We start from the raw sequence: 27,500 nt of genomic DNA, 5'->3' as shown, positions 1-27,500 counted from the left end.
CACAGTGGGTTTGGGAGGAGAGGTAGCATTGTTGGTGAGAGGTAGAGGGAAGGAGCTGCTAATGTCATCAACCTTCTTTTCAAAATAGGTGACAAAGTCATCGGCAGACAGAGAGGAGGGAGGAGCGGGAGGAGGAGGGTTGAGGAGTGAGGAAAATGTGGAGAACAGTTTTCTTGGGTCAGAGACAGAGGTGTGAATTTTGGGATGGTAGTATAAGGCTTTACCAGCTGATGCAGATGAGGTGTAGTTGAGGAGGAGAGAGAGATAAGGGTCTAGATCATCAAGCTTGCAGGGTTTCAGACAGCCAGGGAGCGCGTGGAGAGGATGGTGCCGGCCTTGATATCTGTGGACAGAGAGAGTCGACGGATGAGGAAAGAGAGGACAGGAGGGTGGAGGAAGCTGCGTCAGTGGATAGAAGAGAGAAAGATTCAACAGAGGGTAGGGCGGTTAAGACAGAGGAAGAAAGAGTGGTGAGTGAGAGGGTGCGCAGGCCGCGACGAGAAGACACAGTGTGGGTATTCTCAGCCAATGTTCTTGTAGATAAGAACCACGTTTCACCGCGGAGGTCAATGTTCTTGTAAACAAGGTCGATCCACCGGTTCTCTGCAACACGTTAGATTTCATTTTGTGGGCTTTTAGACTAAATGGTCGTCGCAGACCCAGGTCACTCCAACCTTTGTACTCCCCCAGGGGGTGCAAATCCTATTGTCTCCCCTCCTCTTGGTAAAGCCTCTTTTTATGACTTTCCATTTCCCCATCAGTCGGACATTTAAAGTCGCATAAAATTCAACATCTATTCTATCAAATACTAAACCATCAATGAAAACATCCAAACAACAACAGACCCTAAACTCTAACCCCCTAACCCTAATGGAAATACTAAACCATCAATGAAAACATCCAACCAACAACAGACCCAAACCCCAAACCCCTAACCCTAACCAACAACAGACCCTAACCCCCAATCCTAACCCGAACCCCAACCCGCAACCTTAATCCTACTTATTTAACCCTTTCGGGACCTCAAACGCGCAGCTGCGTTTTCAGGGGTTTCCAAAATGTTTTGATCAATATCTCAGTGATAATCCGGCGTAGAAACATGGTTTAAATATCCCCTGAGCCCTCCTGTGACATGCCCTCTCACTTACAGACGGAGCTATTAACCTAGGAACAGCTTGGTACAGGCCCTCCCTGCGTAATTGGTGAATTTGGAAGCAGCCTAGCTTGAGTCGCTCAGACACTGCCTTTTACCGTCGTTGATTGGTCAATTCGCACGTCCATCTTCTTCGCTACACGTGACGTCGGCATTGTCGGTATTGACAAACATTTCAGTGACAGTGACAGAGACAGAAAGCAGAGAAGATGTGTTTACAAGGATCCATTAGAAGTCCTTTTTTATATTCTGTCTAGTATTTTATTCATATTGTATGCCATTTCTGTGTAGCTCAGGACTTCATGAATGAATTTCAAGCACCAAAACAATTCATCCACATGGGTAAAGGTATGTTTTCACATGGGATTTGAAACATTTCTGAAAAACGGATTCGAAATGTTCAGGTTTAGGCCTACTTACCTCTTCACACAGTGCTGTTGGGGTAAACATCTATCACAATCAAGAAAGCTGAGTTTGTACTGAAAATATTGATATGAAACACTTGGGTATTATTTTGTATGGAAGTGACTTCAAATTGAGAAAGAATAAATGTATGTAAAAATGGAGAAAATACCCCTGGTCCCCAAAGGGTTAACCTGCAAAGTGAGGCCTTCTCTTTCCCCCCCCATCAGAACAATGTGGGACCTGTCCATGTTGACAACCCTTGACTGATACATGTCTCTCTCTCTCTCCCTCCCTCTCTCCCTCTCTCCCCCCCTCCCTCCCTCCCTCCCTCTCTCCCTCCCTCCCTCCCTACCTCTTCTCTCCATCCAATCTCTCTCTCTCTCTTTCCCTCTTTCTCTGTCTTTTTTTCTCTCTCCCTCCCTACCCCCCTCTCTCCCTCTCCCTCCCTCCCTTTCTCCCTCCCTCCCTCTCTCCCTCCCTACCACACTCTCTCCCTCCTTCCCTCTTTCTCTCTCTTTCCCTCCCTTTCCTCCCTCCCTCCCTCCTCTTGCTCTCCGTGCCTCTCTCTCCCTCCCTACCTCTCTCTGCTACTCTACCTACCTCTCTCCCTCCATCCTCTCCCTCCCTCCCTCCCCCACCTCTCTCCCTTTCTCTCTCCCTCCCTCTATCCCTCCATCCTTCCCTCCTCTCCCTCTCTCCCTCCCTCTTTGCCTCCCTCCCTCCTCTTTCTCCCTCCTTCCCTCCCTCTATCCCTCCCTCTATCCTCTCCCTCCCTCTTTCTCTCTCCCTCCTTCCTCTCTCTCCCTCTCACCATCCATCCCTCCCTCTATCAATCCCTCTATCTCTCCCTCCCTCCCACCTCTCCCTCCCTCCCTTCTTCCTCCCTCTATCCTTCCCACTATCCCTCCCTCTATCCCTCTTTTCCTCCCTCCCTACTCTCTCTCCCTCTCTCCCTCAATCCTCTCCCTCCCTCCCTCACCCCCTCTCTCCCTCCTGTCCCTCCCTCTCTGCTTCTCCCTCCCTCCTTCCTCCCTCTATCCCTCCCTCTCTCCCTCAATCCTCTCCCTCCCTCCCTCCCTGCCCCTCTCTCCCTCCCTATCTCTCTCCCTCTCTCCCTCCTCTCCCTCCATCTTTGCCTCCCTCTCTCCTCTCTCTCCCTCCCTCTATACCTCCTTCTCTGCCTCCCTCCCTCCTCTCTCTCATTCTCTCCCTCCCTCCCTCCTTCCCCCCCTCCTTCCCTCCCTCCCTCTATCCTTCCCTCTATCCTCTCCCTCCCTCTTTCTCCCTCCCTCTCTCCCTCCCTCCCTCCTTCCTCTCCCTCCCTCTCTTTCTCCCTCACTCCCACCTCTCTCTCCCTCTCTCCTTCCTCCCTCTATCAATCCCTCTATCTCTCCCTCTCTCCCTCCCTCCTTCCTCCCTCTATCCTTGCCTCTCTCCCTCCCTATTTCTTTTTCTCTCTCCCTCCTCTCCCTCCCTCTCTGCCTCCCTCCCTCCTCTCTCTCCCTCTCTCCCTCCCTCCTTCATCCCTCTATCCTTCCTCTCCATTCCTCCCTCCCACCCTCTATCACTCCCTCCCTTCCTCTCTCCCTCCCTCTTTCTCCCTCTTTCCCTCTCTCTCTCCCTCCCTCCCTCTCTCCCTCCCTCACTCTTTCTCTCTCTCTCTTTCTTTCACTCCCCTCTCTTTTCTCCCTCCCTCCCTCCTCTTGCTCTCCCTCCCTACCTCTCTCTACTACTCTCCCTCCCTCTCTTCCTACCTCCTTTTTCCCTCTCTCCCTCCCTCTCTCCCTCTATCCTTCCTTTCCCCCCCTCACTCCCTCCCTTCCTCTCTCCCTCCCTCTTTCTCCCTCCTTCCCTCTCTCTCTCCCTCCCTCCCTCTCTCCCTCCCTCACTCTTTCTCTCTCTCTCTTTCTTTCACTCCCCTCTCTTTTCTCCCTCCCTCCCTCCTCTTGCTCTCCCTCCGTGCCTCTCTCTCCCTCCCTACCTCTCTCTACTACTCTCCCTCCCTCTCTTCCTACCTCCTTTTTCCCTCTCTCCCTCCCTCTCTCCCTCTATCCTTCCTTTCCCCCCCTCACTCCCTCCCTTCCTCTATACCTCCCGACCTGCATCCCTCCCTCCCTCTTTCCTTCCCTCTCTCCCTCCCTCTATCCTCTTTTTCCCTCTATCTTCTCCCTCTCTCTTTCTCCCTCCCTCTATCCCTCCTCTCCCTCTCTTCCTCCCTCCCTCTATCCCTCCTCCCTCTCTTCCTTCATCCCTCCTCTCTCTCTCCCTCAATCCTCTCCCTCTCTCCCCCCCCTCTCCCTACCTATCTCCCTATCTCCCTCTATCCCTCTCTCTATCTCTCCTTCTTTCCCTCCCTCTATCCTCTCCCTCCCTCTATGCTCTCCCTCCCTCCCTCCTCCCTCTTTCTCTCTCCCTCCCACCCTCCTCTCTCTCCCTCTCACCCTCCATCCCTCCCTCCCTCTATCAATCCCTCTCTCCATCCCTCCCTCTCTCCCTCTATCCTCTCCCTCCCACTTTCTCCGTCCCTCTCTCCCTTCCACCCTCCCTCCCTCCCTCTTCTCTCTCCCTCCCTCCCTCTCTCTCCTACTCTCCCTCCCTCGATTCCTCCTCTCCCTCTCTCGCTCCCTCCCTCCCTCCTCTATCTCCCTCTCTCCCTCCCTCCTTCATCCCTCTCACCCTCTATCCTCTCCTTAACTCTTTCTCCCTCTTGCCTCCCTCCTTCCTCCCTCTATCCCTCCCTCCCTCCCTCCTTCCCCCCTCTATCCCCCCCTCCCTCTCTCCCTCCCTCCCTCTCTCCCTCTTTCTCCCTCTCTCCCCCCCTCCCTCTATCCCTCCCTCTCTGCCTCCCTCATTTCTTCCTCTCTCCCTCCCTCCATCCTCCCTCTATCCCTCCCTCTTTCTCCCTCCCTCCTCTCCCTCCCTCCCTCTCTCTCTCTCCCTCCCTCCTCTCTCTATCCCTCCCTCCCTCCCTCCCTCCTTTTCTCTCTCCCTCTTTGCCTCCCTCCCTCTCCCTTTCTCCCTCCCTCTACCCCTACCTCCCCTCTCTCTCTCTCTCTCTCTCTCCCTCCCTCTCCTCCCTTCCTCTTTCTTCCTCTCTCTCTCCCTCCCTCCCTCCCTCCCGTCTGTAGTGAATGGAGTGGATGTTTTCCTGCCACCAGAGCCCAAGACCAGAGCCCAGGACCAGTTCTTCCAATGTGAGTGTGTTTCTCCTGAAGTAGCTGACAGTTTCTCTCTCTCTTTATCTCTCCCTCCCTCCCTCTCTCTGTTCTTCCCTCCTCTCCCTCCCTCCCTCCCTCCCTCCATTGATCCTCTCCACAAACCCTGAGACACAACTAGAGATCTCTAGGAGAGGGAGAGACTCATCAAAGACAGCCTACATATCTGACTCTCCCTCTCTCTCCCCCCTCTCTCTCTCTCTTTCTCTCTCCTCTCTCTCTCTCCCTCTCTCTCTCTCTCCCTCCATCCCTCTCTCTTTTTATCTTCCTCCGTCCCCCTCTCTCTTCCTCCTTTCTCTCTCTCTCTCTCCCTCTCTCTTTCTTTCTCCTCTCTCTCTCTCCCTCCATCCCTCTCTCTCTCCCTCCATCCCTCTCTCTCTTTCTCTTCCTCCGTCCCCTCTCTCTCTCTCTCTCTCTCTCCTCTCTCTCTCCTTCCCTCCCTCTCTCTCTTTCTCTTCCTCCGTCTCTCTCTATCTTCCTCCTCTCTCTCTTTCTCTTCCTCCGTCTCTCTCTCTCTATCTTCCTCCTCTCTCTCTCTCTCTCCTCACTCTCTCTCTCTCTCTCCTCTCTCTCTCTCTCCCTCCCTCCCTCTCTCTCTTTCTCTTCCTCCGTCTCTCTCTATCTTCCTCCTCTCTCTCTCCCTCTCTCTTTCTCTCTCCTCTCTCTCTCTCCCTCCCTCCATCCCTCTCTCTTTCTCTTCCTCTGTCCCACTCTCTCCCCCCTCTCCTCTCTCCCCTCTCTCTCTCTCTCCTCTCTCTCTCTCTTCCTCCGTCCCTCTCTCTCTTCCTCTGTCCCACTCTCTCCCCCCTCTCCTCTCTCCCCTCTCTCTCTCTCTCTCTCTCTCTCTTTCTCTTCCTCCGTCCCCCTCTCTCTTCCTCCTCTCTCTCTTATTCTCCCTCTCTCTCTCCCTCTCTCTCTTCTCTCTCTCTCCCTCCATCCCTTTCTCTCTTTCTCTTCCTCTGTCCCCCTCTCTCTTCCTCCTCTTTCTCTCTCTCTCTCCTCTTTTTCTCTCTCTCCTCTCTTTCTCTCTCTCTCTCCCCCTCTCTCTCTCTCTCTCTCTCTCTCCCCTCTCCTCTCTCTCTCTTTCTCTCTCCTCTCTCTCTCTCCCTCCATCACTCTCTCTCTTTCTCTTCCTCCGTCCCCCTCTCTCTCTCTCCTCTCTCTCTCTTTCTCCCTCCCTCCCTTCCTCCCTCTGCTCTTCTCCCAGATGCCTGTGAGCTCACACTGGACCCAAACACAGCACACAGAGACCTCTCTCTGTCTGAGGAGAACAGAAAGGTGACATGGGGGAGAAAGAAGCAGCTGTATCCTGATCACCCAGAGAGATTTGAGCGCTGGCACCAGGTGCTGTGTAGAGAGGGTCTGACTGGGCGCCGTTACTGGGAGGTAGAGTGGAGTGGGAGAGAGGCTGTTATAGGAGTGACATATAAAGGAATCAGCAGGAGAGGAAGGGGTTATGACTGTAGGTTGGGATACAATGACAAGTCCTGGGGGCTGAGGTGCTCTGATGACAGTTACTCCGCCTGGCACAATAAGAAGATGACTGACATACCTGTCCCCTCCTCTGGCTCCCACAGAGTAGGAGTGTATCTGGACTGGCCGGCCGGCACTCTGTCCTTCTACAGCGTCTCCTCTGACACACGGACCCTCCTGCACACATTCCACTCCACATTCACTGAGCCCCTCTACCCAGGGTTTTATCTTTGGGACTATGATGAATGTTCAGTGACCCTGTGTAAACTAGTCTCAGGGAGATCACACTGAACACCAAAGGCTCAAACATGATGGATCAGAACATGATGCAGTCGGATGGTGGTGTGTTTTCACTGAGATGTTGGAGGTACAGATGTTCCCTCTCCCAGTGTGTAGGGTGTTGTGTGTTGTGTGTAGTTATATTATTTCTTACTGTACATATATATATATATATATATATATAATTATTAAAAAATGCATCTGATAGTGAAATAGACTACAGGTACAGAAAATATGTATATATTTGTTTATATATGTTTGTTTGTTTTTGATGGAAATGCAACTGATAGTGAAACAATCTAGATGAATGATTAGATGATCAAATCAGACTGATGATGAACTCTGAGAATAACACAGGAGAGAGTGTCTGTATGTATATAAGAGTTGGTTAGATTGGGTGTTTGAGTTGTGATGCTGGATCACGTTGCTGTGTGTAAGATAGCAGGGAGTGGATGTGAAGACAGCTCTCCTTCTCTGTCAGTACAATATGGACAGTGTCTTCAGAACATCCTAATCTACACAGTGTGTAATTGATTCCTATGCAAATCAGAGACCCTATAAAAACAAAGATATTCATTCCGAAATGACATGAATTATTATCCTTGCATTAAGATGGACTTAATTCAACTTATTGAGTGATTTGTTGATGACATTTTTGCATTTTAACTAATTTTAAGACTGTCAAAGCAAAAAGTCTGAATATTTCTGTCCATGAGGTATTTTTGTATTTCACTTTTAATAAATGTACTGAAATGTCAAAAATCGTGTTTTCACTTTGTCATTCTGGGGTATTGTGTGTGGATTGATGGCAAATTCTTTAAATTGAATCCATTTCAAATTTACTCTATAACACAAGAAAATGTGTAAAAAGTGAAGGGGTCTGAATACCTTCAGAAGGCGCTGTACATGTTCTGAACTTCACTTTCCATGCATTCCTTCATTTTTATATAGTAATCATCTAGTACAGTAATATCTATGCATCATGTGACATTGTGAGGGGCAGCCAAGGTGCAGGCTGCTTTTCCTTTCTCTGTCTGTGGGCTGTGGGAGGCATGGCTCTCATGAGAAGACTTCACCTGTCCCCTGCAGTACCTCTCCCTGCCATGGGAGGCATGGCTCTCATGAGAAGACTTCACCTGTCCCCTGCAGTACCGCTCCCTGCCATGGGAGGCATGAGAAGACTTCACTTGTCCCCTGCAGTACCTCTGACCCCCAGACCCCCAGACCTCCAGACCCCCAGACCCCCAGAACCCTATCCCCCAGACCTCTAGCCCTCAGATGGGGGCACCACCTGGTGGTCATTTACTAGTATTACAACAACAGAGAGATTAGAATCCAGCCAGTTAGCAATAAGCACTGGATCCTAAAAACCCAGAATTTGAACCTGAAATATTCTTTATAACATCACAGATCTTTTATAATGGAACAGTGTAATAGAACATCAGTGTAATAGAACAGTGTAATAGAACATCAGTGTAATAGAACAGTGTAATAGAACATCAGTGTAATAGAACAGTGTAATAGAACATTAGTGTAATAGAACAGTGTAATAGAACATCAGTGTAATAGAACAGTGTAATAGAACATTAGTGTAATAGAACATCAGTGTAATAGAACAGTGTAATAGAACATTAGTGTAATATAACATTAGTGTAATATAACATCAGTGTAATAGAACATCAGTGTAATAGAACAGTGTAATAGAACATTAGTGTAATAGAACATTAGTGTAATATAACATTAGTGTAATAGAACATCAGTGTAATAGAACATTAGTGTAATATAACATTAGTGTAATAGAACATCAGTGTAATAGAACATCAGTGTAATAGAACAGTGTAATAGAACATCAGTGTAATAGAACATCAGTGTAATAGAACAGTGTAATAGAACAGTGTAATAGAACATCAGTGTAATAGAACATTAGTGTAATAGAACATCAGTGTAATAGAACATCAGTGTAATAGAACAGTGTAATAGAACATCAGTGTAATAGAACATCAGTGTAATAGAACAGTGTAATAGAACAGTGTAATAGAACATCAGTGTAATAGAACATTAGTGTAATAGAACATTTGTGTAATAGAACAGTGTAATAGAACATCAGTGTAATAGAACATCAGTGTAATAGAACATCAGTGTAATAGAACATTAGTGTAATAGAACATCAGTGTAATAGAACATTAGTGTAATAGAACATCAGTGTAATTGAACATTAGTGTAATAGAACATCAGTGTAATTGAACATCAGTGTAATAGAACATCAGTGTAATTGAACATCAGTGTAATAGAACATCAGTGTAATAGAACATCAGTGTAATAGAACAGTGTAATAGAACAGTGTAATAGAACATCAGTGTAATAGAACATTAGTGTAATAGAACATCAGTGTAATAGAACAGTGTAATAGAACATCAGTGTAATAGAACATCAGTGTAATAGAACAGTGTAATAGAACATCAGTGTAATAGAACATCAGTGTAATAGAACAGTGTAATAGAACAGTGTAATAGAACATCAGTGTAATATAACATTAGTGTAATAGAACATCAGTGTAATAGAACATTAGTGTAATAGAACAGTGTAATAGAACATTAGTGTAATAGAACAGTGTAATAGAACATTAGTATAATAGAACATTAGTGTAATAGAATATTAGTGTAATAGAACATTAGTGTAATAGAACAGTGTAATATTAGATTAGATTAGATTAGATTAGATTCAACTTTATTGTCATTGTGCAGAGTACAAGTACAGAGACAACGAAATGCAGTTAGCGTCTAACCAGAAGTGCAAAATAGCAGAAAGTGCAATGAACAGTATTTACAGGTAGTGCAATATATGATCAGTAGTAGTGCAGTATGATATAGTATAATATAAGCAGTATAATATAGCAGTGCAGTATAGCAGTATGTGAGTAGCAGTAGCATTATAGCAGAATAAATAGTTACAGTATGAGCAGTGTAGCAGCATATGAGCTGTATGGGTAATGCAGTCTAGCAGTATATATGTATTAACAGTAACATGAGGTAGATAGCAGAATAAATATAAATATGGAATGCCGTATAAACAAGTATGTACAGTATGTGCAGTAGTATTAAAGAAAATATAGGATATGTGCATTATGTGCATTATGAACAGTATGAACAGTATGAACAGGTATGTACAGAAGAGCAGTGGTATTGAGTAAGAGCAGGGGAGGGGAGTATAGTGCAATAGTGCAATAGTCCGGGTGGGGGGGTGGGGGTTGCGGGGGTAGTAGGTTGTCAGGTAGGTGTAGTGTTCAAGTTCAGCAGGGTGACAGCCGCAGGGAAGAAGCTGCCTCTGAACCTACTGGTTCGGGTGCGGAGAGACCTGTAGCGCCTCCCGGAGGGGAGTGGGGTGAAAAGTCTGTGGTTGGGGTGAGAAATGTCCTTGACGATGCTGCGTGCCTTACGCAAGCATCGTTTGCCCTGGACAGCCTCGATGGAGGGGAGTGAGGAACCGGTGATGCGTTGGGCAGTCTTCACATAAAAAAACATAATAAAACGTTAGTGTAATAGAACATTTATGTAATAGAACATTAGTGTAATAGAACATTTATGTAATAGAACAGTGTAATAGAACATTAGTATAATAGAACATTAGTGTAATAGAACATTTATGTAATAGAACATTAGTGTAATAGAACATCAGTGTAATATAATCTTAGTATAATAGAACATTAGTATAATAGAACATCAGTGGAAACCAAAGGGGACGTTTTCTTTCCAGTGTTAACACTTCACTTAGCAACGTCATGACAACCCAAATGTGCAGACAGGCCTAGGAGACGAGTTAACCTTGACCCTAACCCTGACTCTAACCCTGACCCTGACCCTGACTCTGACTCTGACCCTAACCCTAACTCTGACCCTAACCCTAACTCTAACCCTAACCCTAGGGGATGAGTTAACTTTAACCCTTAACCCTGACCCTAACCCTAGGGCTAGTAGAACCATGTAGTTTGGCTCTTCAAACCCACCTCCTCGTTGCTAGGCAACCCCCCCCCTTTTCCCTCCACCGTTCGTATTTTACGACATAGAAAAAAATGTTTTATGAAACTCCTTCAAACCACACACTCTCCCCACCCCCTCGTTGCTAGGTAACCCACCATATCCCGTCCCTTTCCGACATTTTCTTTTCCTTTACGACATTCCCTCAAACACACCAACCTCCCTTATTTTACGACATTTACTATTATTATTATTATTATTATTATTATTATTATTATTATTATTATTATATCTTTACGACATTTACTTCTTCTTTACGAGAGAAGGGGAGACAGACACCATGGAAACCACCACCACCACCGACACCGGCGGCTCCTCTGGTACTCGTAGCGGGTCCTCTGGGACCGTCTCCCCCGGTGGTACCGTCTCCTCTACCGGCTCTGAGGCTAATGATAACGGGGCTAACTAACGAAGCTAACGAATTTACCTACCGAGTGCAGTGTTGACGGGGTGCTAAAGGCTAATGCTAACTGGCTCTAACGAACTGACCGTGTGTGTGTGTGTGTGGAAACGCGTCGTGTCATCATTACTCGACATTCCTTCAAACCCACCCCCTCGTTGCTAGGCAACCCATCCCCTTTCCCTCCACCGTTCGTATTTGTTTTGAAAAAATATTTTTACGACAGTCCTTCAAACCACACACACACTCTCCCCACCCCCTCGTTGCTAGGTAACCCACCATATCCCGTCCCTTTCCGACATTTTCTTTTCCTTTACGACATTCCCTCAAACCCACCAACTGTTCCTCGTTGCTAGACAACCCCACCCCTCCCTCATTTTACGATATCTTTTTATTATTATTATTATTATTATTATTATTATATCTTTACGACATTTACTTCTTCTTTACGAGAGAAGGGGAGACAGACACCATGGAAACCACCGACACCGGCGGCTCCTCTGGTACTCGTAGCGGGTCCTCTGGGACCGTCTCCCCCGGTGGTACCTCGTTTCTGACCCGGGCCACGACACTCAACCTCCACACCGGGAACCTCGTCAACCGGAGCCGGCTGAAGAAGAAGTGTCCGTCGTCCCCGAGTGAGGAGGTAAGAAGGGCGGGGGGGGGGGTCGGGAGGCTAGAGGCTAATGCTAACGGGGCTAACGAAGCTAACGAATTTACCTACCGAGTGCAGTGTTGACGGGGTGCTAAAGGCTAATGCTAACGGGGCTAACGAATTTACCTACCGAGTGCAGTGTTGACGGGGTGCTAAAGGCTAATGCTAACTGGAGCTAACGAAGCTAACGAATTTACCTACAGAGTGCAGTGTTGACGGGGTGCTAAAGGCGAATGCTAACTGGCTCTAACGAACTGACCGTGTGTGTGTGTGTGTATTATGAATGTGATTAAATAAATACTAAATATGTCGTTTTATTGTCATTTTCTGTCTGTCTGTCTGACCTGTTGTTGCCGTTCAGCTCCAGGATTATATCCGCGCCACGCTGTCTCTGACCTGTCTGTCTCTCTATCTGACCTGTCTCTCTCTGTCTGTCTGTCTGACCTGTATGTCTTTTGTTGCCCTCCAGCTCCAGGATTGTATCCGCGCCATGCTGTCTCTGACCTGTCTGTCCCTCTGTCTTATCTGTCTGTCTATCTGTCTGTCTGTCTGTTTCTCTCTGACCTGTCTGTCTCTCCATCTGACCTGTCTGTCTGTTGTTGCCGTAGCTCCAGGACTGTATCCGCGCCACGCTGAGTGACTGGTCCTCCGAGACGCCGTCGGCCGGGGAGAAGGTGAGACTCATCCCTCTCTTCTCTCCCTCCCTCCTTTCCTGTCTCTCTCTCTCTCCCTCCTTCCCTCCCTCCTTTCCTCCTGTCTCTCTCTTCTTTCCCTCCTTTCCTGTCTTCCTTCCTTCCTTCCCTCCTGTCTCTCCCTCCCTCCCTCCTGTCTCTCTCCCTCTCTCCCTCCTTCCCTCCCTCCTGTCTCTCTCCCTCTCTCCCTCCTTCCCTCCCTCCTGTCTCTCTCTCTCCCTCCTTCTCCCCTCCTTCTCCCCTCCCTCCCTCCCTCCCTCCTGTCTCTCTCTCTCTCTCCTTCTCTCCCTCATTCCCTTCCCTCCTTTCCTGTTTCCTGTCTTCTTTCCTTACTGTCGGCGGAGGAGAAGGTGAGACTCATCCCTCTCTTCCTTCCTTCCTTCCTTCCTTCCTTCGTCTCTCTCTGGATGCTCCACACACACACACACACGCACACCCACACACACGCGCGCCCAGAGGCGTCAGTGTTTAGTGAGTCAAGTGACAAAGTGTGTGTGTGAGAGAGAGAGAGGGAGACACACACACACACACACACACAGATAGACAGACAGACAGACACACTCACACAGACACACACACTCACTCACACACTCACACTGTGGGAGCCTGGTCGACAGGCGCAACAGTGGGTCAACCAATGAGAATAGAAACAGGCGGAAACAGGGGTTGCGGTGAAATCAACGTAGGGTTTTATTTCTAAGGTGCGGGGAAAAGGGAGAGGCGAAAGGCAACTCAAATCTTCACCGGGTTGGCGGTTGGCGCTACGGCGCTCCGCCGGGTTCTTCTTGTCGTCAGAGAGAGAGAAAGAGAGACAGGCCAAAGTTAGTCGGATATCGGGTCCCTTTCACTGACCTCTTCCTCCGGTCGGTTGGGGGGTTCCTCTCCGTCTTCCAGGCTTTCTCTCCCGTTTGGCTTATGAGACTGGCTTAGCGGGTGTCTGGTCTCGACTCGTTCCTCCAGCCAGTCTGTCTTCAGCTTGTCCTGGGGAGTTTAAAAGGCCTCAGGATCGCCGAGCTGACTCAGCGCACCTGTGAGCGGTGAGCTGAGTCATCTGATTGGTGGCGGAGTCTCCAGGACATAGAACTGGGATAGTACCTCCCATCCAGCACGACACCCCATGGCTGCCTTTGCCTCCCCCTTGTGGCCACCAGGTGTCTCTGTGGGGCACTGCTCACCGGCTGGGCCATCACAACACACAGACACACACACACACACACTCACACACACACTCACTCACACAGACACACACAGACACACACACATGCCCAGAGGCGTCAATGTTTAGTGAGTCAAGTGACAACGTGTGTGTGTGTGTGTGTGTGTGTGTGGGTGGGTGCTCCTGAGACAGGGAGAGAGAGAGGGAGACACACACACACACTCACACATACGCACACTCACACAGACAGACACACACTCACACAGACACTCACACATACACACACATGCCCAGAGGCGTCAATGTTTAGTGAGTCAAGTGACAACGTGTGTGTGTGTGTGTGTGTGTGTGTGTGTGTGTGTGTGTGTGTGTGTGGGTGGGTGCTCCTGAGACAGGGAGAGAGAGAGGAAGACACACACACACTCACATACACACAGACACACACACACACACTCACACACTCACACAGACATACACACACTCACACAGACATACACAGACACACTCACACAGACACACACACAGGCAGGGAGACGGGGGGGAGGCAGGTTTGGGGGGGAGGGTTGAACAGGGAGGGAGGGAGGTTCTGCTGAGGTCAGCTAATCTCTCTCTCTTTCTCTCCCTCTCTCTAGTTCGACTAGTCTGGTCTGTCTCTAACCTGGACTGCTCCCCCCTCCCAGGCACGCCTGGCTGTCTTTCTGTAATCTGTCTGTCCTGAACCTGTCTGTCTCTCAGACCTGTCTGTCTCTCCAGGAGTCTGACGTCCTAGACTGTTCCACCCCCCACGCGGCCGAGGCCATCACGCCTGTCTGTCTCTCTGTCTGTCTGTCTCTAACTTGTCTCTCTCTCTCTAACCTGTCTGTCTGTTTACCTGTGTCTCTCTCTCTGACCTGTCTGTCTCTCCAGGAGTCTGACGTCCTGGACTGCTCCACCCCCCATGCGGCCGAGGCCACCATCATGCTTGTCTGTCTCTCTCTCTCTGACCTGTCTGTCTCTCTCTCTCTAACCTGTCTGTCTGTTTACCTGTCTCTCTCTCACCTGTCTTTCTCTAACCTGTCTGTCTCTAACCTGTCTGTCTCTCCAGGAGTCTGACGTCCTGGACTGCTCCACCCCCCAGGCGGCCGAGGCCACCATCACACCGGAGGAGAGGGAGGAGCTGAAGGTGTCTGGTACGCTACGACAAGCTAACGCAGGCTAACGCTACGCTAATGCAGGGTAAGACAGGTTAACGCAGGCTAAGACAGGCTCACGCACGCTAACACACACCACGATAACACATGCTAATAAATGCTAGTGCATGCTAACACCGGCTCACACGCACCACGATAACACACGCTAACCCAGGGCTAACAAACGATACCAGCCCATGATTACACACGACGCGACCACACGTTAACACAGGCTAACAAATGACACCAGCACATGCTAACACAGGCTAACCCAGGCTAACCAACGCTAACCCACGTTAACACAGGCTAACAAATGACACCAGCACATGCTAACACAGGCTAACCTAGGCTAACCCACGCTAACGTTGTCGTTGCAGTCAAGCTGTTCCTGTGCGAGTCGGACCAGTCGTCCATCAGGCAGGCTGTCGACATGGGTGAGTCCTGCCTGTTTGTCTGTCTGTCTGCCTGTTTGGCTGTCTGCTTGTCTGTCTGTTTGTTTGGCTGGCTGGCTGGCTGTCTGCCTGTCTGTCTCTATCTTTACCTGTTTGTCTCTCCCCTCCACAGCCTGTCTCACCCTCGCCCTGTCGACCAGGAGGACAACATCCCCCCCCCCCCCACACCCAGACCCTCTCGGACCTCTAACCTGTCTTTCTCTCCCTAACCTGTCTCCCTCCCCCCCAACAGCCTGTCTCACTCTCGCCCTCTCCCAACTCGACTCGGTCATCCTGGCGCCCGCCCCCCCCCCCCCCGGGGGCCGACCACGCCCCCCAGACCCTCTCGGACATGTAGCCGGCATGGGTTTTCTTGGAAACGCTGGTGGCGTCCGGGAAGGTGGTCGCCATCGGGACGTCGGACCTGGACAAGGGCCTCCTGGAGGAGCTGCACAACTGGGCCCAGGTGGGTGTCTGTCTGTCTTTCTCTGGCCTGTCTGTTTGTCCTGGACGGTGTGTGTGTCTGTCTGTCTGTCTCTCTCTCTCTCTCGCTCTATCCCTGACCTGTCTGTCTGTCCTGGACAAGGGCCTCCTGGAGGAGCGCTACGACTGGGCCCAGGTGGGTGTCTGTCTCTGTCTCTGAACTGTCTGTCTGTCTGTCCTGTGCTGGGGGTATCTGTCTCTCCCTGACCTGTCTGTCTCTCTCTCCATGTCCAAGGTGAAACCCCACCAGTAACCAGGTCAAACTGAGTGCGTACGCCAACTGTCTGTCTCTCTTTCTCTCTCTCTCTTTCTCTCTGTCCCTGCCCTGTCTCTCTCTCTCTGTCCCAACCAAGCAGTTAACAGTGTCTGTCTGTCTGTCTCTCTCTCTCTGTCCCTGACCTGTCTGTCTGTCCCTGACCTGTCTCTCTCTCTCTCTCTCTCTCTCTCCCCCGTATCCAAGGTGAAGACCACCAGTAATCAGGTCAACCTGGCGTCCTGTTGTGTGATGCCCCCCGATCTGATGGCCTGTATGTCTCTCTGTCCCTGACCTGTCTGTCTCTCCCTGACCTGTCTCTCTCTCTTCCGTATCCAAGGTGAAGCCCACCAGTAACCAGGTCAACCTGGCGTCCTGTTCTGTGATGCCCCCCGATCTGATGGCCTGTCTGTCTCTCTGTCCCTGACCTGTCTGTCTCTCTGACCTGTCTCTCTCTCTCCCGTATCCAAGGTGAAGCCCATCAGCAACCAGGTCAACCTGGCGTCCTGTTGTGTGATGCCCCCCGATCTGACGGCATATGCCAAGCAGGCGGGGGTCCAGCTACTGACCCACAACGACCCCAAAGGTGGGTGTCTGTCTGTGATCTGTCTGTCTGTGATCAATTTGTCTGGGGGTGTCTGTCTGTCTGTCTCTCTTTCTCTCTCTCTGTCCCTGACCTGTCTGTCTCTCTCTGACCTGTCTGTCCCCCCTCTAACCTAACCTCCCTCTTCATCTGAGCTGTCTGTCTCTCTCTGACCTGTCTCTCTCTCTCCCTCCCTCTCTTTCCATGTCTGTCTCTCCCTCTAACCTGTCTCTCTCTCTCTCTCCCTCTCTTTCCATGTCTGTCTCTCCCTCTAACCTGTCTGTAACCTAGGTTAAAATAGCCATAAACAGATACTTGAATAAATAACAGTAAAAATATTTCTGAATAAATATTCTGACATTAGAAATAAAAGTCCATGATTTAGTCTAATAAATAGGATTAAAAATAATTCGTTTCAATATTGATTTTTACAGGAAGTTTTGTCACTTAAACTAGTCAGCCAATCAGAATGGCTGGTTGCAACTTCCTTTTTCATTGAGAATGCTAGTCAGAGACGAAGCAAGTTGAGCGAAAGCTAGTGGAACTAACCAGTGAGCAAAATAACAGCAAAACCGAGTGAAAACGTTTATTTTCTTTGATTTGAAAGTGTTTTATGTTGTATTCTGTCTGCAAAGGTAGACTGTGGTTTATTTAGACATTATATAAGAGAGTAAAACCGTGTATTATCCGGAGCCACGCTCCCGCTGGCGAGCCTCCTACATTCTTGAGAAGAACCATCGGATCATCATCACGTTGCATCCACAAGATTCATCTACATTCTGGAGAAGAACAAGGACTCTTTCATCGGATTTGCGGTAGGACTGTGTAAAGCCTTCGTTATTTCGTTGCAAGAGGATTCGTTTGGACTTTAATTTGCGGTAAGCGTGGACTCAATGAAAACTAAGTTCGCACGTGGCATTCGCTGGACTGTTTCGCCTGGTTGCTAGCAAGGTTGAATTCGTTGACCGTTGCATACGGTCTATGATTGAATTGCATTGTTGCCTGAAAAGATTGATTAGCATTTAACTTGATACTTGATAGTTATTCACTATACGTTCATAGCCTTGATGTTAATGTTGAATGGTGAATGTTTTAATTGATGTTTGATGGTATTATTGTTATCCTACTGGTTTCATGCTAATGCCAAACTGATTTTGATTTTGTTTCTGAACTCGCTAAACATAGTAGCTCACTGGTTTATATTGCTAAAATAGGAGATTAATACTTGATACTTGATTCTAAATAGGCCTAGTGAAAATATTGATTTAATGAAGATTTAAAAGATCTTAATGATACTTAGATAGAATAATCTTATGGAAAAGTAAGATAGCCATTGAACTTAAAATAGTTAACTATTGAAATTAGAAACCAAATAGAACTTTAAAAGAAACTTTAACCGAGACTTCACTTTAGAAATATTTTCTTGAACTGAGAGACTTTGTTTTTCTTGATATTCCTTAAAGAAGAGGTTTATTATTGACCCATTTGCATTTAGATGCAATTGTTTTCAGTATTCAATGTATGTATGTGTAATGTAAACTGTCTTATGGTACCAATTTTCTACTTCTAACTTTTTCTACAAATGTGTATAAACAAGCCGGCATTTAAAACTTACTTGATGGTCTGTGGTGTGTCTGATTATTATTTTGCTATTATTACTGTTTTAACTACTACTGCTCCCTACGAGCCTAGTCACTGGTCCTAACATAGCATACTTATCTACAACTCGAGGTAAGTGTTACAGAAACAACACAGCACAAGTCCAAAATGCATGTAGGTGACTAGCAAGCTAGCTAGTTCAAGCTAAAGCTAACAATGCTACCATTGCTACCAACTGACAAAGTGTCATGCCATTATAAAGACACATTTGTTGACTATGTGTCTACTGCTGTAAAATGTAATTAAACATCACATACCCGCTTTCGAAGTCGCTGTCCTCCCAACGGGAGCCCTGCAAAAAAGAAAACAAGACCAACAACCTGTCGTAGAAACGTCTGCCCCCAGTCCACGCACTCGCGAAGCAAGGTTCGCGATCGTGAAGAGGAAAGCGACAGCGACTTCGAAGAGGGTATGTGACATTTAATTACATTTTACAGTAGACACATATCTCCCAAATTGTGTGTACAATGATTATTTTGCCAGTTAGAAGCAATGATAGCATTGTTAGATGCTAGGTGGCTAAGTAACCCGTTGACAGTGTCTAAGGGCGTTGCTAAGAGTTACCTTTAGCTTGAACTAGCTAGCTTGCTAGCCACCTCCGTGCATTTTGGCAAGGCATGTACGTTTTGGATTTGTGCGATGCTGTTTTGTATTCTAGCAACACATGCTGAGTGGTTCTATGTCATTATTGTCCTTATGTAGAGAGGACTGACGGGGTCCAGGTGGAGGCCTTGGCTGTGCTGTTGGTGGACGTTGAGCAGGGTGTGGTCGTGGAGGATGTGCCACTCATCCTATGAACTAGCTACAGTCAATCACACTGCTACTGTATGAACTAGCTACAGTCAATCACACTGCTACTGTATGAACTAGCTACAGTCAATCACACGGCTACTGTATGAACTAGCTACAGTCAATCACACTGCTACTGTATGAACTAGCTACAGTCAATCACACGGCTACTGTATAAACTAGCTACAGTCATTCACAATGCTACTGTATGAACTAGCTACAGTCAATCACACGGCTACTGTATGAACTAGCTACAGTCAATCACACTGCTACTGTAAGAACTAGCTACAGTCAATCACACTGCTACTGTATAAAATAGCTACAGTCAACACACTGCTACTGTATGAACTAGCTACAGTCAATCACACTGCTACTGTATGAACTAGCTACAGTCAATCACACTGCTACTGTAAGAATTAGCTACAGTCAATCACACTGCTACTGTATGAACTAGCTACAGTCAATCACATTGCTACTGTATAAACTAGCTACAGTCATTCACACTGCTACTGTATGAGCTAGCTACAGTCAATCACACTGCTACCGTATGAACTAGCTACAGTCAATCACACTGCTACTGTATAAACTAGCTACAGTCAATCACACTGCTACTATATGAACTAGCTAAAGTCAATCACACTGCTACTGTATAAACTAGCTACAGTCAATCACACTGCTACTATATGAACTAGCTACAGTCCCAATGCTACTGTATGAACTAGCTACAGTCAATCACACTGCTACTGTATGAACTAGCTACAGTCCCGATGATACACTATATGAAATAGCGACAGTAGCTAGTTCATACAGTAGCAGTGTGACTGACTGTTGCTAACAGAAACATGTAGTTAGCCTGTGCTAGTAGAAACATGTAGTTAGCCTGTGCTAGTAGAAACATTAATGTGTAGTTAGCCTGTGCTAGTAGAAACATGTAGTTAGTCTGTGCTAGTAGAAACATGTAGTTAGCATGTGCTAGTAGAAACATGTAGTTAGCATGTGCTAGTGGAAACATGTAGTTAGTCTGTGCTAGTAGAAACATGTAGTTAGCATGTGCTAGTAGAAACATGTAGTTAGCCTGTGCTGGTAGAAACATGTAGTTAGCATGTGCTAGTAGAAACATGTAGTTAGCCTGTGCTAGTAGAAACATGAATGTGTAGTTAGCCTGTGCTAGTAGAAACATTAATGTGTAGTTAGCCTGTGCTTGTTGAAACATGTAGTTAGCCTGTGCCAGTTGAAACATGTAGTTAGTCTGTGCTAGTAGAAACATGTAGTTAGCCTGTGCTTGTAGAAACATGTAGTTAGCATGTGCTAGTAGAAACATGTAGTTAGTCTGTGCCAGTAGAAACATGTAGTTAGCCTGTGCTAGTAGAAACATGTAGTTAGCCTGTGCTAGTAGAAACATGTAGTTAGCCTGTGCCAGTAGAAACATGTAGTTAGCCTGTGCTAGTAGAAACATGTAGTTAGCCTGTGCTAGTAGAAACATGTAGTTAGTCTGTGCTAGTAGAAACATGTAGTTAGCCTGTGCTAGTAGAAACATTAATGTGTAGTTAGCATGTGCTAGTAGAAACATGTAGTTAGCCTGTGCTAGTAGAAACATGTCGTTAGCCTGTGCTAGTAAGAACATGAATGTGTAGTTAGCCTGTGCTAGTAGAAACATGTAGTTAGCCTGTGTTAGTAGAAACATTAATGTGTAGTTAGCCTGTGCTAGTAGAAACATGTAGTTAGCCTGTGCCAGTAGAAACATGTATTTAGCCTGTGCTAGTAGTAATATGTAGTTAGCCTGTGCCAGGAGAAAAATGTAGTTAGCCTGTGCTAGTAGAAACATGTAGTTAGCCTGTGCCAGTAGAAACATGTAGTTAGCCTGTGCTAGTAGAAACATGTAGTTAGCCTGTGCTAGTAGAAACATTTAGTTAGCCTGTGTTAGTAGAAACATGAATGTGTAGTTAGCCTGTGCTAGTAGAAACATGTAGTTAGCCTGTGTTAGTAGAAACATGAATGTGTAGTTAGCCTGTGCTAGTAGAAACATGAATGTGTAGTTAGCCTGTGCTAGTAGAAACATGAATGTGTAGTTAGCCTGTGCTAGTAGGAACATTAATGTGTAGTTAGCCTGTGCTAGTAGAAACATTAATGTGTAGTTAGCCTGTGCTAGTAGAAACATGAATGTGTAGTTAGCCTGTGCTAGTTAGTAACGTTCATGTGTAGTTTGCCCATATGCCTGAACTCGTAGAATAGAATAGCTTTTATTTCTCAGGTGGAATTACAAACTGCAAAGTCCGTTCAACAAGTCATATTGTTGTAAAATAAACCTGTAGTACATTTTGATTAATGGAGATGACAGCAGGAGTTCCCTTTATAAAGCCTTTATTACAGACAACAGAGAGAAGAGAAAATGACTTGAGTTTGAGCTGGTCCACTTGGCCTGCTGGCCGGCCGGGTGCTTCAGGGAACTCAGATACACAACACCACCCTAACCTAACCTAACCTAACCTAACCTAACCTAACCTAACCTAACCTTAACCTAACCTAACCTAACCTAACCTAACCTAACCTAACCTAACCTAACCTTAACCTAACCTTAACCTAACCTAACCCTAACCTTAACACAAACAGGCTTCCACATGTTGGTTAAAGTTACACATATAGTCAGAACGGTCTTTTACTGTTCTGAATTACTGATTAACACACAGTTATCATATATATATATATATATATATATATATATATATATATATATATATATATATATCAGACTATTACTCTTAGCAGTAGGTTTTTAAGCATTATCATTAAAACATTCAATCACTTGCCTTTTTACTTAAATCTAAATCTTCATTGTCCGAAGCAAACAATGGAATAGTATTCTCTTCCTGATGATGCCTTTTTACCGGGTGACCTCATTCTTTTGACATCTCAAACTTAATTTAAAATGTTCTTAAACACCAAATATTCTTACTTAGTTCATATTCTTTCAATGCCAAACATTCCTTCATATTTTAGTATGTATTCTCAGACATTCAATGTGCAAATTCAAGTTTGGATTTAACTTGCCTGCCCCCATGATTGATAGATTAGTGCTTACATTAAACCAGCTACTATTATTATAATAATGTCTTGTCAACCCTCACACCATCATCATAAACTTCACATCATAACAGCAACATTCATTCAATACCAGTTAGCATCCACTCAAAGTCTCCTTCTGCATTTTACTTCCTACTCTTTGAAAGTCAATCCATTTCTTCATCTTCCGATCGATACTCTCAAACTTTCACTGCAAACATGAAGGCCACTGTTGCGTTGCATGTTCATATACATATTTCCCACCCTGATTGATCGATGCAATGAACACAGACAGAGGAAAGCATCCCTTCAGAAACCCCAGACACCGAGATAAGATTCAGTTAAAGGTAGACTCAGCGATATGATGTCACCGCATGGTCTGGTCAACATGGTGTCAGAGCGTGTTCTTTTTTTTAAGGAGAAGACAAACAACTTCTTACTTTTAGCTATTTTATTGATGTCAAAATTTCAGGCTTGTACAAGGACCACTTTTGGCAAGGAAAATCGCAGTCAGCAAGCTGTTAATCTGTAACCAACCCTCTAAAAATGGATGGATTCTAACAGTCACGTAAAGCAGTAACACAAATGATGTGATTGGCTGTTTGGTTGGGGAGAAGCCGTGGTTTAGACTTGGCTCTCCCTTGTCGGTGCACGGGCTGGTCCCGGCCCCTTGGCACACGATTGGTCCCATCAGCGGAGACAGCGCCCTGCTAGAGAGATAACACACCTGCTCTGGTTTGTCCCTCCCTAGTCTGGTACTTTTCCACTACAGCTTTTTGTGTAAACATGTGTTGCAACATCCTTCTTGATAGCCTGGCTTGACGTCTCCATGTATTAATCCAACGTACCACGGGACTAATGCTTGATCCATCTCTCATTTATCAACAGGCCACCACATTAGTAAATTTAGCACACTGCAGTAATGTATTTTTCATTTAGCAAAAATAAACTGTATTTATAAAAATAAATTCCCAACAACGATCTGGTACAGTCTGGTAAACACGGTCTGGTAAACGCCATCAAAACATGTAATTGCATGTTAAAAACACATTAAACTAATGATGTGAAACAACATTCCAGCTCCAAGCAGAAAGAAGGAATGTCTTATCGGCCGGTTTAATGACTAATACCAATGGAAAAAGAAGATTTTGTAAAATACCTCTAAAAAGCAAAACATATTTCAAAATTCAAAAGAAAAGATGTCTTTAATATAATCTAATGAAAAAACTATGCATATCAAAATAAGGAAACAACCGATGAAGCAAAAATATTTCTGATTACAAGTAAAAGCATAAGTAAATAACATTGTTGTTCTATGCTAACATTGCTTTTATTCAAGCAAAGCTAACCTTAAAGTCAATTCATGAGGCATTTATAAGTCATATTCCTCAAGACTCAATGGCTATCCTGTATATCATTCATTTATGAGTCCCAACATGGATGTACCAATCCCAGATTGCCCCTTTAAAGCTGAGCTAAAATAGCTTCCATGTCTTGTTGCTGGACGTTCAGTTACTCCTGAGGATCCAAATCTGACATCATGATGACATCATTGCTTGGCTTCTCTTCATCAGGCTGAGCTGTTCAACACAGGAATAAAATAACATGATTTTGTATCATTGCTGATATGAAATAAAATGTTTAAATTCAATTAAACGCTGTTTCATTTCGATTGACTGACTCAAGCCTCTCTGTGTGTCATTCAAGACCAGGTAGTTACCATGGTGATGAACTCACTGAGGCAGCAGAAGCCCTTGTTACCACATAGTTACCTCATAGTTTCTTAGTAAATACTGGCTAATTACCAGTTAGAACCGGGCTATAAAATAATATACGTGATCCTAGCAACGCGAACCTAGCGACGACAGCTGTCAGTAAAGCTAATCTATAACTGTGTGGTGATTGGTCAGAAATGTATCCCCACATGGGACAGGCGCCATCTTCACCGTCTCTGTCAAAACCAACAGTGATTCAAGGGAGAGGCGTATCTCTAGTATATACAATCTCTGGTCCTATTCACACAACCAGAGGCAACGTTCCCATTCTAACACCAGAGGGCAGTGTTCCCTTTATGACAGCAGAGGGCAGTGTTCCCATTCGGACACCAGAGGGCAGTGTTCCCATTCTGACACCAGAGGGCAGTGTTCCCATTCTGACACCAGAAGGCAGTGTTCCCATTCTGACACCAGAGGGCAGTGTTCAATGACCCTTAGGAGGGTCAGCGAGCTGTAGTGTAGTGTAGACAGGGGAGTGTTTAGGAGGGTCAGCTAGCTGTAGTGTAGTGTAGACAGGGGAGTGTTTAGGAGGGTCAGCTAGCTGTAGTGTAGTGTAGACAGGGGAGTGTTTAGGAGGGTCAGCGAGCTGTAGTGTAGTGTAGACAGGGGAGTGTTTAGGAGGGTCAGCTAGCTGTAGTGTAGTGTAGACAGGGGAGTGTTTAGGAGGGTCAGTTAGCTGTAGTGTGGTGTAGACAGGGGAGTGTTTAGGAGGGTCAGCTAGCTGTAGTGTAGTGTAGACAGGGGAGTGTTTAGGAGTATCAGTTAGCTGTAGTGTAGTGTAGACAGGGGAGTGTTTAGGAGGGTCAGCTAGCTGTAGTGTAGTGTAGACAGGGGAGTGTTTAGGAGGGTCAGCTAGCTGTAGTGTAGTGTAGACAGGGGAGTGTTTAGGAGGGTCAGCTAGCTGTAGTGTAGTGTAGACAGGGGAGTGTTTAGGAGGGTCAGCTAGCTGTAGTGTAGTGTAGACAGGGGAGTGTTTAGGAGGGTCAGCTAGCTGTAGTGTAGACAGGGGAGTGTTTAGGAGGGTCAGCTAGCTGTAGGTGTAGAGGGCAGAGGGTTCTTACCTGGAGCCCTGCAACGTTTCACCACCAGTACGATGGTCACCAGCAGGAAGGGGAACACCACCAGTAAACTACACAGCAGCCTGGGCAGAGACATGAAGACCACTGGAGGTGGTGTTGGAGTTGGAGTTGGAGTTGGAGTTGGAGTTGGAGTTGGAGGTGGAGGTGGAGTTGGAGTTGGAGGTGGAGTTGGAGTTGGAGTTGGAGTTGGAGGTGGAGTTGGAGTTGGAGGTCGAGGGTGAGGTTACGGTGGAGGGTGAGGTGGAGTTGCAGGTGGAGGTAGAGGTAGTGACAGAGGTAGAGGTAGTGATAGAGGTGGAGGTGGAGATGCAGGTGGAGGTGGAGATGCAGGTGGAGGTGGAGGTGGACGTGGAGGTAGAGGTGGAGGTAGTGATAGAGGTGGAGGTAGAGGTAGTGATAGAGGTGCAGGTGGAGGTGGAGATGCAGGTGGAGGTGGAGTTGGAAGGTGAGGTGGAGGTGGAGGTAGTGATAGAGGTGGAGGTGGAGGTAGAGGTAGTGATAGAGGTGCAGGTGGAGGTGCAGGTGGAGGTGGAGATGCAGGTGGAGGTAAAGGTAGAGGTGAAGGTAGTGATAGAGGCGGAGGTAGAGGTAGTGATAGAGGTGCAGGTGGAGGTGGAGATGCAGGTGGAGGTGCAGGTGGAGGTGGAGATGCAGGTGGAGGTGCAGGTGGAGGTGGAGGTGGAGATGCAGGTGGAGGTGGAGGTGCACATGCAGGTGGAGGTGGACGTAGAGGTGGAGTTGGAGGGTGAGGTGGAGGTGGAGGTGGAGGTGGAAGTGGAGATGCAGGTGGAGGTGTAGGTGCAGGTGGAGATGCAGGTGGAGGTGGACGTAGAGGTGGAGGTGGAGGTAGTGATAAAGGTGGAGGTAGAGGTAGTGATAGAGGTGGAGGTGGAGATGCAGGTGGAGTTGGAGGGTGAGGTGGAAGTGGAGGTAGTGATGGAGGTAGAGGTAGTGATAGAGGTGCAGGTGGAGGTGGAGATGCAGGTGGAGGTGGAGATGCAGGTGGAGGTGGAGGTGGAGATGCAGGTGGACGTGCAGGTGGAGGTGGAGATGCAGGTGGAGGTGGAGGTGCAGGTGGAGGTGGAGATGCAGGTGGAGGTGGAGGTAGAGGTAGAGGTGGAGTTGGAGGGTGAGGTGGAGGTAGTGATAGAGGTGGAGGTGGAGGTAGAGATAGTGATAAAGGTGGAGGTGGAGATGCAGGTGGAGGTGCAGGTGCAGGTGGAGATGCAGGTGCAGGTGGAGGTGGACGTAGAGGTGGAGGTGGAGGTGGAGGTGGAGATGCAGGTGGAGGTGCAGGTGGAGGAGGAATCAGAGTTAGGACAGGTTGGTATTAGTGGAGGTCATGAATAAGACGTCATTTTGGTAGAAACAGTCATCCAGTAACTTGACCTCTGACCTGCGTAACCCTAACCCAACAATCCAGAGGTTGAGATTTTCTACAACCACATTTTCTGAATGAGACTCAGAGACACCAAACGACTGTAGAACTGAACAGCTTCCCCTTACTCTGACCCCCCCTGTACGAACATTAACCCCTCCTGTACTAACCCTGACCCCCCCTGACCCTAACCCTAACCCTAACCCTAACCCTGACCCCCCCTGACCCTAACCCTAACCCTAACCCTAACGACTGTAGAAGTGACAACAGCTTACCAGTCACTGTGATGTTGACAGCATTGCTGTACTCTCCTGACCCAGACTCACACCAGAACACTCCACTGTCATCAGTGGATACAGAGGGGAGGAGGCATGTGGGTCCAGTTGATGATTTAACAGAGTCACACTCTGACAGCCTGGAACGCCTTCTGAACCACAGCCAGGAACCCTCTGTGAAGCTCATCACTCTCCATCCAGTAGAGCTCCCCTGCACCTCACAGCTCACTGAGACAGAATCACCAGGGTAGAACTGAGATCTGTTGGGACTGACGGTCAGAGAGGCTGGAGGAGAGAGGCCTGGGAGAGAGAGAGAGAGGGGGGGGGGAGAGAGAGGGAGGGAGGGAGAGGGAGAGAGAGAGGGGGGGAGAGAGAGGGGGAGAGAGAGAGAGGGGGGAGAGAGGGGGAGGAGAGAGAGGGGGAGAAGAGAGAGAAAGGGGGAGAGAGAGAGGGAGAAGAGAGAGAGGGGGGAGAGAGGGGGAGGAGAGAGGGGAGAGGGGGAGGAGAGTGGGGGTAGAGGGAGAGAGAGAGAGGGGGGGGGAGAAAGAGAGGGAGGGAGGGAGGCGAGAGAGAGGGGGAGAGAGAGAGAGGGGGGAGAGAGGGGGAGGAGAGAGAGGGGGAGAAGAGAGAGAAAGGGGGAGAGAGAGAGAGGGAGAAGAGAGAGAGGGGGGAGAGAGGGGGAGGAGAGAGGGGAGAGAGGGGGAGGAGAGTGGGGGTAGAGGGAGAGAGAGAGAGGGGGGGGAGAAAGAGAGGGAGGGAGGGAGAGGGAGGGAGAGAGGGGGGCGAGAGAGAGGGGGAGAGAGAGAGAGGGCGGAGAGAGGGGGAGGAGAGAGAGGGGGAGAAGAGAGAGAAAGGGGGAGAGAGAGAGAGGGAGAAGAGAGAGAGGGGGGAGAGAGGGGGAGGAGAGAGGGGAGAGAGGGGGAGGAGAGTGGGGGTAGAGGGAGAGAGAGAGAGAGGGGGAGGAGAGAGAGGGGGAGAAGACAGAGAAAGGGGGAGAGAGAGAGAGGAGAAGAGAGAGAGAGGGAGAGAGAGAGAGAGGGGGAAAGAGAGAGAGGGGGGAGAGAGGGGGAGGAGAGAGGGGAGAGAGGGGGAGGAGAGTGGGGG

General features: G+C 47.6%; 3 protein-coding genes across 3 annotated transcripts in view; 2 read left to right on the top strand and 1 right to left on the bottom strand.

Moving 5' to 3' along the window:
• Positions 1–7,137, top strand: part of LOC310823915 (tripartite motif-containing protein 16-like) — a gene marked incomplete at its 5' end in the record, with an annotated part of 11,954 nt that extends 4,817 nt beyond the window's left edge. Inside the window, 2 exons of the mRNA XM_083696856.1 lie at positions 4,687–4,752; positions 5,981–7,137. Of these exons, the coding sequence (XP_083552982.1) occupies positions 4,687–4,752; positions 5,981–6,537 (623 nt within the window). The 3' untranslated portion in view covers positions 6,538–7,137. The remainder of the gene's footprint in view (positions 1–4,686; positions 4,753–5,980) is intronic.
• Positions 1–27,500, top strand: part of LOC310823739 (uncharacterized protein) — a gene marked incomplete at both ends in the record, with an annotated part of 320,139 nt that overhangs the window by 263,425 nt on the left and 29,214 nt on the right. The gene's annotated exons all lie outside the window — the stretch shown is intronic.
• Positions 22,337–27,500, bottom strand: part of LOC310823943 (basal cell adhesion molecule-like) — an 8,688-nt gene continuing 3,524 nt past the window's right edge. Inside the window, exons 5-7 of the mRNA XM_083696884.1 lie at positions 26,397–26,696; positions 24,726–24,827; positions 22,337–23,469 (exon numbers count right to left, since the gene is read on the bottom strand). Coding sequence (XP_083553010.1) covers positions 23,402–23,469; positions 24,726–24,827; positions 26,397–26,696 — 470 coding nt within the window. The 3' untranslated portion in view covers positions 22,337–23,401. The remainder of the gene's footprint in view (positions 23,470–24,725; positions 24,828–26,396; positions 26,697–27,500) is intronic.

Source organism: Argentina silus, assembly GCF_951799395.1.
Source record: "Argentina silus genome assembly, chromosome: Y".
NCBI lineage: Eukaryota > Metazoa > Chordata > Actinopteri > Argentiniformes > Argentinidae > Argentina > Argentina silus.
Note: the sequence above shows the minus strand (reverse complement) of the source record. Positions and strands in the feature narration are given on the sequence as shown.